The sequence below is a fragment of the Hydra viridissima genome, unplaced genomic scaffold (genome assembly GCF_058129835.1).
Source record: "Hydra viridissima isolate aposymbiotic clone 2 unplaced genomic scaffold, HvirCarnegie_v1 scaffold_18, whole genome shotgun sequence".
Classification (NCBI taxonomy): Eukaryota; Metazoa; Cnidaria; class Hydrozoa; order Anthoathecata; family Hydridae; genus Hydra; species Hydra viridissima.
In genome coordinates, this window is record NW_028324317.1 from 1197816 (window position 1) to 1210330 (window position 12515).

Genomic DNA, 12515 nt, shown 5'->3' on the forward strand with positions numbered 1-12515 from the left:
CAATTGCTACGATAGGGTGGGACACGTTGAGTAAAGGGGCAAGTTGGGCAACTAAAATATTTTAAAAACTGTGCATCTAGTGACAGAACTCTAATCGAAGAAAAATAGGAAGGGTAACACAATGATCAGTAATTAACTTCAGAATGGCGATTTTGTTAGATACACTTTTTTTGATACTAAAAAGTAAAAAAAAATTTTTTTTTTTTTTCATTTTTCTCTTTGAATTGTTATGAAGCGTTTGCTTAGAGCAAATTTTTCGCATCACAAAGTGTTGCGCAAAATTTGCTCGTTGAAAACTGTTGCAACAAAATTTGCTTAAAATTTTTACTGAAGCGTTAATATTTTAATCATTTAATGAACTTTCGATTTTAATCGGAAGTCCAAAGTCTAACCATTCTTTCACTAACCCAACTTTTGTTTTACCAAGTCTAGTCGGGGTTTTAGTTTTGCAGTATTGAAAAAAAAAATTATTACCGCACAATCGAATTTGACAAAAGAACTTTGCCATTTATTTATAACTTGACAAACGGCAGTTAGATTGTCAACTTACCTAATTTCATAATTATTAAGTCATAATTAAGAAGTATACACGTTTCGTTGTCTTAAAGAACAACAATTAACTTAACTATAAATTACAACTTTTGAAAATTTAGTTCAGAAAAAACAAAAATGCAAGTGCAAAAACAAAATTTATTTTTTAAAAATAAAATTAAAAATCATACTTCATTTAACTCTTTAATGAACAAAAAGTATCAATAAATAACAACGCACTTTTTTTTTCTCTTGACAAATCATTATGTTGTAATTCACCATGACTTTCAAAAAACAATTTTTGGTTTTATTTGGCTTATGCATCGTAGAACGTAAGAAAAATACTCAAACCCACGTCGAAATGAAAACATTTTATGCAATTAATCGGTCTTTTTGAATTGTCTTGTTTATTGAGCTAAAATCACATAATTATTCAAAAATAAATTAATGTATAAATTCATACATACATACATACATACATACATACATACATACATACATACATACATACATACATACATACATACATACATACATACATACATACATACATACATACTTACATACATACATACATACATACATACATACATACATACATACATACATACATACATACATACATACATACATACATACATACATACATACATACATACATACATACATACATTCATACATACATACATACATACATACATACATACATACATACATACATACATACATACATACATACATACATACATACATACATACATACATACATACATACATACATACATACATACATACATACATAAATACATACATACATACATACATACATACATACATACATACATACATACATACATACATACATACATACATACATACATACATACATACATAAATACATAAATACATACATACATACATACATACATACATACATACATACATACATACATACATACATACATACATACATACATACATACATACATACATACATACATACATACATACAAACAAACAAACATGAGTTTCACACAGACGCAGTTTTCTTACCTCAATTTTTTCTTTAAAATTTTCCTTCGATTTCTCAACTCTATTAATATCTCATCATCGATGAATTCACTTTCGCTTGAACTTACTAAACGTTTGATTAAAAAATTGTTACAAATAACAACAACAAAAATTGTAACCAAAAAATTTTTTTTTTACTTTACTATTTATTATAACAATATGTAAGTTTCATTACCACTTTAAACAAAAATATCCTTATATCTTTCCATCATCATTATGCTGGCTCTGCTTATCTAATTTTAATAATGATGTTGAAAGTTAAGATTATATTATCTCTGTAATATCTCCGTATATTATCTCTACAATTACTTGCATTTTTGTAAACCGAAAAAATTTTTCTTCTGTAATAATTTTATTAAATAATTTAAGAGCAGTGAGAAATAAAGTAAATTATATTACTACATTATGAACAAGAGAAAGAAATCTTTTTTTTTTCCTGCTCTCTAAATAATATATTAACATATCGTTAATATATTAGCTAGACCTGCCATAAAATTATGTAATTTTTTGAAAGTAAAAAAAAAATTTTTTTTTATTTTGTTACATCAACATATCTTATAAAAAGATTTTATTTGAAAAAACCCTTTGCCTTCAGGAAGGTTTTTAAGTGTGACAACCAAATGTCAATTGTAGCACACAATAGATCCATCGGAAAATTACTTTCTTCACTAATATCTTTAAGCTCTCTGAATTTGAATGTTATTCTAAAGATCATACCCTCTAAAATTTGTAGGTCAGAGGATTTAAATCTGGGCTTCCAGAAGGCTAATCAAATCTTTAAATCTAATCAAATAATCTTTGTGGACATAATTTTTGTATATTAAAAATATCTCCCACTTTATGTAATGCAATTACAGCAATAATTCTTTTTATCACCCCACAGCTCAACGTTGACTAAGAGATGTGGGAATTAACCAAAGAAGAGTAATAGGGGTTTTCCAAATTATTTAGATTTTAAGACTGACCAAATTTGTTTTACAATATTTATGGCAGGGCTATATCAACAGGGTTTGTTAAAGTGGCTTTTCCTATACAATTTGCTGAGCGTTCCAAAGAAGAACTAAAAGTCGTTTTTGTTATTCTTTAAGATGAAAAAGAGCTTTTATAAATTTAGGAACTAAAATTAAAATACCTTCATTCATCAAACTGTCCATTAAATTGGATTCATGTAATTTAAGATGCTCAACTTCTGGAATGACTACTGACGTAGCACTATGATGATTCATACCAATTTTAACCTGACATCTTTCTTCGTCTTTTATCTGATCTAATTCATTTTCATTACAATTGGATTTGAATTTTAGTAAGGGTTCTTTAACACTGTTATCTTCTACACTCATGACAAAGATACGGTCATTTAGCACCTTAAAGGCAAAAAATTTCATGAAAACTTTTATATGAGCAATATTATAATATGTAAAAACGGACAAAACAAAATAAAACAGATTTCATTACTTGGTTTATAACAGGATCCAAAAGATTTGTGTGAAATCGGTCAGTTTTTCCATCGCCAACACACTTTTCAATTTTAGGTTGGTTGGAGAGTACAATACTTTGATTGGGTTGTATAGAATTTTTATGAGTTGGTTTTACATAAAGTATAGAACCTTCATTAGACAGGCTGGAGATTGTTTTACAATTAAGTGGACTGTCAGTATGCTTGTGCAAAGTTTTTGTATTAGTAGGAGTGTTGGAAGCTAGAGTAGATTGTTTTTTGAAATCCGAATCGTCTGAAGATTGCTTTGATGATTTTTTATCAGAAAGAATACAAAAAGTTTGAGTAGAAACAGTTTTACGCATAGGAGCAGTACTATCTGAAGGCTGCATAGAATTTTTTTTCTCAGAAATAGGTCCTGATGGTTGCATAGAAACTCTTTTATCTGAAGAAGTAGCTCTATTTGAGGTTTGGGTAGAAGCTTCAGTGGAGAAAAAACTTTCATTTGTTTCCATTAAGGGAAAATTAGGCTTGTCAGCAGTTTGTTGCATCGTAAATTTCCCACAATGAAATGTCTTACAAGATCTTAGACTATGGCTAGTAACACAGTTATGACAAGGTTGTTTAGTAACACAAACCTCATTGAAACCAACACATAATTTCTGTGAAGGAAGGTTTTGAGTTTCCACTTGTTGATTTATACAACTAAAAACATCTTTTTTATTTGTCATATCAAGACAGTCTTGACACTGCATAAGTTCTTTACCTTGAGAATCTACAAACTGATTATTATGTGATACATTACTTGGATTTTTTAGACACTCACAATAAGCTGACGACTTGCCTGTTTTACTTAAAGTTTTAGGTGAATGATTTTCACTTAGACTATTGTGTAAAAATGGACTTCTTTCCATTGTTTTAGCTTTCTCAATTCTACGAGACAATCTCCATCGGTACAAAATATCTTCTTCTGGTCTGAGAGATCGTTGAGAGACGTTAGTCAAAAGATTTTTCCCAAGACCTAAGTGAGAATTCAATGTCTCAGGGCTTTCACTTTTGTTATCAGAAGAATATTTTTCATGTTTTTCACTAAACCTTCCAGTATCCAGCTTTGACGCAGAAATCACTGCAGCACTGACGAAATAACATTAAAAAAATGTCATAACACACAAAAACATAATTATATTTTGTATCCTAAACTCTGCGGCTACTTTAATTCATCTTAAAAAAACTGAGATGAAATTTAAAGAAGAAAATAAACCTAAGATGAAGAAGTTTTTCAGCTTTTTCTTGTATTACTTTTGTTTCTTCCTCATCTGTCATTAAGGTTTCATCCTTGCTTAAAAAAATGATAATAAATAAGAGATTTACTATTAAAATATAAAAGAAATATTTTATACTTTATATGGAAAGTAATATCTATAATATGATTAGCTAAATATGATTAGGAATATATAAATATGAATAAATATGATTAGCATTTACAGAATTCTCAAATGTATAAAAACACCAGACTAATTGTATTTAAAAATTCAATAAAGTAGATAAATACACATAACTAACAAATCCACAACAATTCATAAGTAAATAACAATAAAACTCAAACTTTACTTTAAAAACTTTAGCAAAAGAATTTTTCTGCAAATCAGATGGATAAGAGGAACAACCAGACTTTTTAAAAGATGTTTGTGTTCTGGATTTATTTATAGAAATATCAGGAGATGAAAGCCACCAGAAGTTTTCAATACCATTTAAGCGTTCATTTTTTGGTTGAGGTGGTTGCTCACGAAAACGCTGGACAAGTCTAAAAAAAGGTAAGTCCTATTACTAAGAAGAATTATTAGAACCAACTATTAAACTTTACTAGCAGATTTTGCAGATAAACAATAGTATTAGATATTATCAATATGTATTAATACAAAAATTACTTGGATAATAAAGTGCCTTGTGCATTTTTGTCTGAATTATGTTGTAAAAATTTTAGTAATGAAGCATTTCTGTCACATTCATCGTCAGAAAGTGAATTTGTTTCAGAGCTTTCTGTTAATGAATCTTTAACTTTAAAGTCATTAGTTTCCAAATTTCTTCTGTTTTCATCTTTTACAGGATTATCAGAGTTAGTTTCATAAAATTCCATAACAAACTTTATAAATTTTTAAAAGATGTTAACTCACTACAGCAATAATTTTATCATAACAATTATTTTTAAAAAAATCTTAATTTATCACAACATACAAACATATGCATGCATGCATGCATGTATGTATGTATGTATGTATGTATGTATGTATGTATGTATGTATGTATGTATGTATGTATGTATGTATGTATGTATGTATGTATGTATGTATGTATGTATGTATGTATGTATGTATGTTCCTATAGCCTTTCCCCTTAGGTAAAAACTAATCTGGGTTGAGAATTTTCATAATTTTGCAATATTTAGGATATGTTTAGTGCAACTCAATTCCCTACTTTTCTACAAACTTAGTAGGGTTGCCAGATTTCTTTTCTAAAAATACCGGACACTTTCTCATCATCCATCCGAGCCCCCCCCCCCCCCCCCACCTAACATTTTTCGTGAAAATCCAGTTTGTTTCATTTGGAGAATTAAAGACGGAACAATATATTTATGCTAATACTACAAAACATTTTATGAGGATGTACAAGGAATAATGAGCCGTGGGACCCCCTACTTTTTTCTAAATTTTAATAATAAAATATAAAAAGATATATAGAAACTTTTGTGATCCCCGTCACTTTCGCTCAAATTTGATAAAAGTTATCAAAGTTAAAAGTCCTTTTACTATTACTTTTACACTACAATATAATACCAATTTTTAATTTTTTTTTTTTAAGTTTTTAATACGTGCTACGTGCTTCTAATATATATGATTGTGAAAGTGACGCCTGATTAAAGTAAAAACAATATCTTTATTTAGGAATTAAATTTCAAACAAAATTGTTTTATATTAATGAGGCGCCTTTTTCTTGCTCGTTGTAGATGCATAAAAACTGAAAATTATACAGTTTTTTAATAAATTTTTGTTTGCATTTATTTGATTATTTACACAAACTTGCAATACTCCAATAAAAATTCTAAAATTTGAACGTTCGAAAATTAAATTCCTTTGCGTTTAATGTAATTAAATGTAACTAAACATTTTCACTAATAATAAACAGAATTTTTTTATTTTTAAAAAATAATTTATTATTTTTTAAAAAGTTTTTATAAATCATTTATCATTTTTAAAAAATAATTTATTATTTTTAAAAAATAATTTATTATTTTTAAAAAATAATTTATTATTTTTAAAAAATAATAAGTTCTGGCTGTTTTTTTAAAAGTAACGCGTAAACAATCAAATGAAGAAAAAACAAATATTCCATAATTTTGAAAAAACCAGACATTTACAAGTCCGGTATTTATTTTTGCTTTTTACAGAACAGACTATTGAAATAATCGACTGTCCAGTTCAAAACCGGACACCTGGCAACCCTAAAAGTTAGGCATTTGATTTATTAAAATAATCATAGCAGAAATTTAAAACAATTATTAATTGATTATTTATTAATTAATATTACAATATATAAATAAAATAATATAATATAATATAATAATATAAAATAAAATAGTATAAATTAATTTTATTAATTATTAATTAAAAAAACAATTATTAATTAAAATTATTAACTAATCATGCTTTGTTACAATCAGGGCAGAACAATGTTCTTTTGCAACTTTCAAGACCGGTAATAGCATTAGCAATATGTAACTTATGAACAACATTTGTAAGCCAAGTTTCAGGAAGTTCCATTTAAAGAAGAATTTACGACGTTAACCATAATGCATTTTTTGTCAGCAAATTTTGTTGTCTCAATAATGGTATCTTAGACTGAATAAAAAACAAACTTTTTCCTGGAAATTTGGCCCCCCTCAGTTGTTTTCCTTTTGTTTTTTTGTTTCGTACTTGACGATAGCACTCATCTGAATAAGATTTCATGGAACAGAAACGAGCAAATGCTTCTGTCAATTACTAAATAATAGTTTTTGATCAGGCAAAAACTATGAATATATAACTTATAGATTTTATGAATATATAACTTATAGAAATTAGGATAAGGAAATGAGAAGCATGAATATAGAGATAAATATGACGAATGAAACTTTTTTTAAAGAGAGACTAGAAAATTATTAATTTTGAACGGCTTTTGGTTTAAGCAGTTTTATCCGTGAAAAATAATTGATTAATCTTTAATAAATATAATTATAACCAGATTTACTAAGAATAGGTTTTTCTAGACAGCTGGCCTCCCATTCTTCCCAAAGTTTTTCCCTGAATACAAATTCCTATGTACAATTCCTATGTATGATTATGTATTACAAAATTCTCCGGGAAACACTTCTGTGATTTATTGTTGCTATGCTGTAATTTAAGTTTATACAAAAACGACTATTAAACATGACATTCAGTTTTGTTAAAAATAAAAATAAAAAAAAGAAAGCTTTGAAAGTATTCAAAAATGAATTTATTGTCTTGTTAGGTAAAAAAAAAAATTTCTATGTTTTAAGATTATTTTGAGCCTTAAACAAAAAACAACTTGATTTTTCAAAAGTCTCTTACTTTGTACAAATATTTGTGCAAAGTAAGACACTTTTACAGTTTCAAATTGATTCTTGTTCTTTTCATCTAAAATAATCTGCTTTAAACTTCTATTATATTGATCTCAGCCAATCATTTATTTAGGATGTCTGAAATATATTTTAATTATCAATTTTTTTTTTTTTTTTTACACATTGAGAAGTAGTTTTTCAGGGTTGTTTAATAAGCATCTGCGTCTCGATATTTTTTTTTATTCGAGACGAGACGAGACAATGATATCCGGGATACAATTTTTAAATTCCGAAAGAAAATTTATTGTCCCGGTTTTTAACTTTATTCCGGGACATTTCTCGTCTCGTTATGCCTGTTCCGGTTCATTTCGAGAAAACGATTCCGAGACGCAGACCCTTATTGTTTAATTAATTGTGTAAAGTTAACCAGGGTGTGTGGCTCTGCACAACATCATTAACAAAATTAGAATAACTTTATGATATAGGATTGGTACAAAGGAACTTCTTTTTTTCTTACTTTTTTCTTATTACCTTGTTTTGCTTTTTTTTAAGGTTCCTTGATGTAAAACAGAACGTTATTCATGGTAATTACCTTTCTAATTTTTTTTTTTTTTTTTTTTATTTTTTAAATTACATGTTTATAAAAAAATGTATTTCAGACCATTTCCTAACGCCGAAAGTTTTCTCCATTGATTTTACATCTGCACCAATTTTTCTTGGCAATTGTAATTTGACCAGGAAAAAATTCACCTTCATAAGCAAATACAACAAACACATTTTCCTCTCTTCGCACAGATATCCAGTTTTTTGAAGTTATTTTCTCTTTTTTTCTTTTTGGTGTCTATTTCATTTTTCTATGTTACTGCATGCTTTTGAACAAGAACTTTGGTCATGCTACTCTTCTGGGTCTTCTCCATTTCTAATACTTTTACCTGCAGGAACAGAAAGTTTCTCTTTTCGTTTATTACTTCCTACAGATTTCAAAGATTTAAACTTGTGCTGTAAGAAAATCTTAAAGGTGTCTTCTGGAGCTTCTTTATCATAAGAGTCCCTTTCTCTAAACTTATTCTGAAATTTAACTCTTAACTCCTTTTTAAGGGAGGCAAAGAGCTGCTCAATCAAATCATCCACTTTTTGTGCAATAGTATCTGGCTCCTTTAAGACCTCCTACATACCAATTTAACCACAGATTAGTAGCCTTATAAACTACAAAAGGTGGGAAAATTTCACCTGCTGCGTGACCTGATATCATTATGGAAATATTTGACTTGCAAGTGATTCATATATTTACCACTTTTCTTTACCAAACATTTTTTTGAGACAGGGTTCTCAGTCAGGGTAATCTGGGTGTCTTTACAAGATGATTTGATTAAATCAGGTTCAGTGAAGACTTTATAGGGAATCCAAGATGGCTCAATTAAATGGTACATTTGACTTAAAAAGATTTGTATAAGCATGATAGAATTCGCATAACGTTCTGTTATTGGAAATCTTTATAACAAAAGATAAAAACCAGGTTGTCACTACTTTTAGAAGATAATTTTGACATAATTGTTGTTAATTTTTCTTCTATTAACTTTTAGGGACTTTACATTGATTTTAAGACATATTTTTTGTTTGTTTTTTTTGTTTCTTAATCAGCATTAAAATCTATCATAATCAATCATAAAAATAGTGGCTCAACAAAAGTATCAGTCGAGGTCCCACCGAGATTTGAACTCGGATCGCAAGATTCAGAGTCTTGAGTGCTAACCATTACACCATGGAACCATGTGGTTGTGGAAACTACTTTTTAAAAACTTTTATGTTTAAAAAAATAAATCGTTTTTATGGAGCTTGAATAATATAAAACGTAAGTAACTTTTGTAAACGCGTTTTTTAAAAATCTGTATTAATTTATTTAGAAATATTACTGATGTTTATCAGTGAACGCGGATGCCAAACAAACTTAACATTTTTTAAATTATTTTTTTTACAGACAATTTGTCGCAGGAGATCCATCGTCGCCCTGGCAGTGTGTGCAGTAGCTTTGCTGGAACCATACTTTATGATTATCTTTGACCGCTAGGAGTGAAAAATTTTAACAATTGTTCTGTTGTTCCGTCAATTATTTCTGGCGGGCCCTGCTCATTTTTAAAGAAATTGGGATCAATAATTAAAAAGGCCATAACACCGATTAAAAAAGTGCATTTTTCAGTTCCCCAAAATTTCCAGTTTTGTTTGTTGATGCATCCGTTTAAATGAAAGCGAGAGTCATCTCTTGATTAACATCTCTTATAAATATGGTTTACCGTCATTTGAACATTTTTCAGTTCTGGAATTCACTTGCTATTTAATACAATTGAAGCATGATTGTGTACGTATGGCTTTTACAAATAGAAAGTTTGCTATTTAATGCTTACAACTGTGTGTGTGTTTTTTTTTTATAATTTTAACTTATGTTTTAAAATTTTTATTTTAGAATTAAAATATATATATATATTTAAATGTGACCAAGGTGAAACCACCAACACAATTTAAAGTTGGGGATTTGCGGAGATCACGTGAATCATTTGAGTGGAAAAATAACCACCATACGAATTACTTTTATGGAAAATAAATTTTAAGAACTATTTCATTTAAATTTTTCACTAAATGTTAATTGTTTCTGTTGATTTCTGTTACATTATCCAAAGGAGGCCAAGTGAAGTAAGCGGTAGATTTAAAGTAAAATATAAACCAATAAGCACAAGGAAGTAGTAAAGCACTACTTTTCAAAATTGGTTTTTACATTTATTGCTTGATCAAGAATTCTTTTTTAACAACACAATCTTGATTTAATATCAAAAACTAAAATCAAGATAAAATTAAACTATCAAGGTCCCACCGAGATTTGAACTCGGATCGCAAGATTCAGAGTCTTGAGTGCTAACCATTACACCATGGAACCTTCTCTGTTTAAGAAAATAATTAAATATTATTTTCAAATTCTGGATTTGGATTTTTTTTTTTTAAAAAAAAAACGAACGTAATATTGTTTTTACGTTCAAAAAGTTGGACTTTTTCAAGTCTGAATGTCATTCTTTAAAAAAAAACAAAGCTTTTTTTACGCTGAATCTTTTAAACAGAAGGACTTTTAAAAAAGTCTTGATAAAAGGTAAGCTAGAGTTAATTTTGACAACATGGTTTTATTTTTAAAAAAAATTTTGAAAATAAAACCATGTTGGTTTTTTCTTATGGTCGAATCTTTGAATTGCATTTACATGCCGTTTTAGATCGTTTAAAGCCTTAACTAGCCTCATTACACGCATTTTTATAAACCAACTCTAACTATTAAAGTTACCCAAGGCCTAAGGAAACATCAACCCATTATTAAAAACGTTACAGTGTTCAAAGTAAAAATTGTCTAACTAAATTATAGCTTAGAGATACCTGATAAAAAGAACTACGAGTTGTAACTATCCTGTAAAAATAATTATGTCAAAGTAATTATATAGGTATAGTAAGTTACAGGCATAATCAAGATGATTTGCAAATATTGCGAGCATTAAGCTTATATAAACTGACAGTGACGATGGCGTTTTCTCCGGTTGATTGCGACCCCAAGAAACCAGGTGAACAATCAGAAAAATCACGGGCGCGTTATTTCCGAATTAATTTACCGAATTAATTAATTTACCGAATCAATTAATTTAATTATTAGACTTATTTCTAGTATTAATAACAACATCTGACGGCTGTTTTGATGCTCAAAAGCCTTGGGTTTCTTTTTACCTTACTTCAAATTGAGCAAGTGAACAACGCGATTCATTTATCGAGAATATTTCACAAAATAGCACAATAATTCAGCAAAATGGCACTCGTAGTAAAAACCGCAAACTCTACTCCTATTCATAAACGCTAGACACCGGATTTTATTTTTTCGATTTTTTACGATTAAAATAAAAATTTCTGTATAAGTTCTTTAAAATAACTCTAATTTAAATTAATTTTTACATTTAAACATACAGATTTACAGGATTTCAGAAGAAAATTGTGATACCTTACAAGTCTTGTAATTTTTTTTCAAGACATTTCGCAGACCTGCTTTTCGATTAAAATCGATTTAATTCGATTAAAACAAATTTTAACTAACAATTTTACGTGTAAATGAAAACCTGGTTGTTTTAAACGCATAAAGAGTTCATTTTTAATAAGCCTCGGAAAATTAGATTTTTAAAAAATAACTTATAGAAAAGTTTTTATTTTAACCGTTATTAATCGTGAAAAATCGAAAACCAAAGTCTGGTCTCTACTTAAATATAAGATTAAAAACTTTGAGTTTTTTTTTTTCTTTTTCGAGTCAGAACGTAATAAGACTTTTGAAAAACGAAGCTTTGAAAAAGCTGGACTTTTTTCATAAGATTATTATCTTATTATTACGAAATTTTAATTATGTGACGTTTCAAAAGGCCGAGCTTCAAAAAAGCTTGGTTTATTTTAACAAACGATTTTTTGACTTTTGAGGCAGAATTTAATTACAGTGTAAATCAGCCCTAAATATATTTAAAATTTGAATATCTTTAAAACTGCTTTGATTTAGGTGCTATATTTCTCCGGAAGAACTCATCGAACTAAAGAACTGAACCAATTTTTAACAAAACTTAAAAAGTTTGAAAATTTTTGCTGAATTGAAACAAAATTACCACCAACTCCCTCGTCCTTTATGCGTAACCCATGTGCCATGGTTACGCATAAAGGACGAGGGAGTGAAACGGTGGACTTTCTTGCTTAGGTCAATTCAAAAAAGAGATCGATATTTTACTTCCGATCAGGAGCGTTACCATTTTAAACCCGAAACCCGACTGACTTGCAAAAGCTAAGGGTGTATGTTTCTGCTTTGCT

The 12515-nt window shown here is 28.4% G+C and overlaps 1 protein-coding gene and 2 non-coding genes across 4 annotated transcripts; all 3 read right to left on the reverse strand.

The window, feature by feature from the left end:
- Positions 1-676: 676 nt before the first annotated feature.
- Positions 677-5610, reverse strand: LOC145191772 (uncharacterized). Of its 2 annotated transcripts, XM_090075130.1 has the most exons (7): positions 4966-5610; positions 4649-4841; positions 4299-4372; positions 3058-4171; positions 2735-2966; positions 1585-1669; positions 677-946 (listed from the first exon to the last, which is right to left on the reverse strand). In XM_090075130.1, exons 1-7 carry the CDS (start codon positions 5172-5174, stop codon positions 904-906), a joined length of 1950 nt encoding a protein of 649 aa, XP_089931256.1. In that variant the 5' UTR covers positions 5175-5610; the 3' UTR covers positions 677-903. The 2 variants fall into 2 exon arrangements, with proteins under 2 accessions (XP_089931256.1, XP_089931257.1); XM_090075131.1 differs by lacking the exon at positions 4966-5610 and having other exon boundaries at positions 4299-4376; positions 4649-4755.
- A 3740-nt stretch (positions 5611-9350) lies between these two features.
- Positions 9351-9422, reverse strand: Trnaq-cug (transfer RNA glutamine (anticodon CUG)). Its single transcript has one exon. It is a non-coding gene; the product is annotated as a tRNA-Gln (tRNA).
- A 1087-nt stretch (positions 9423-10509) lies between these two features.
- On the reverse strand, positions 10510-10581 carry Trnaq-cug (transfer RNA glutamine (anticodon CUG)). The gene has a single exon. It is a non-coding gene; the product is annotated as a tRNA-Gln (tRNA).
- Between the last annotated feature and the right edge of the window lie 1934 nt (positions 10582-12515).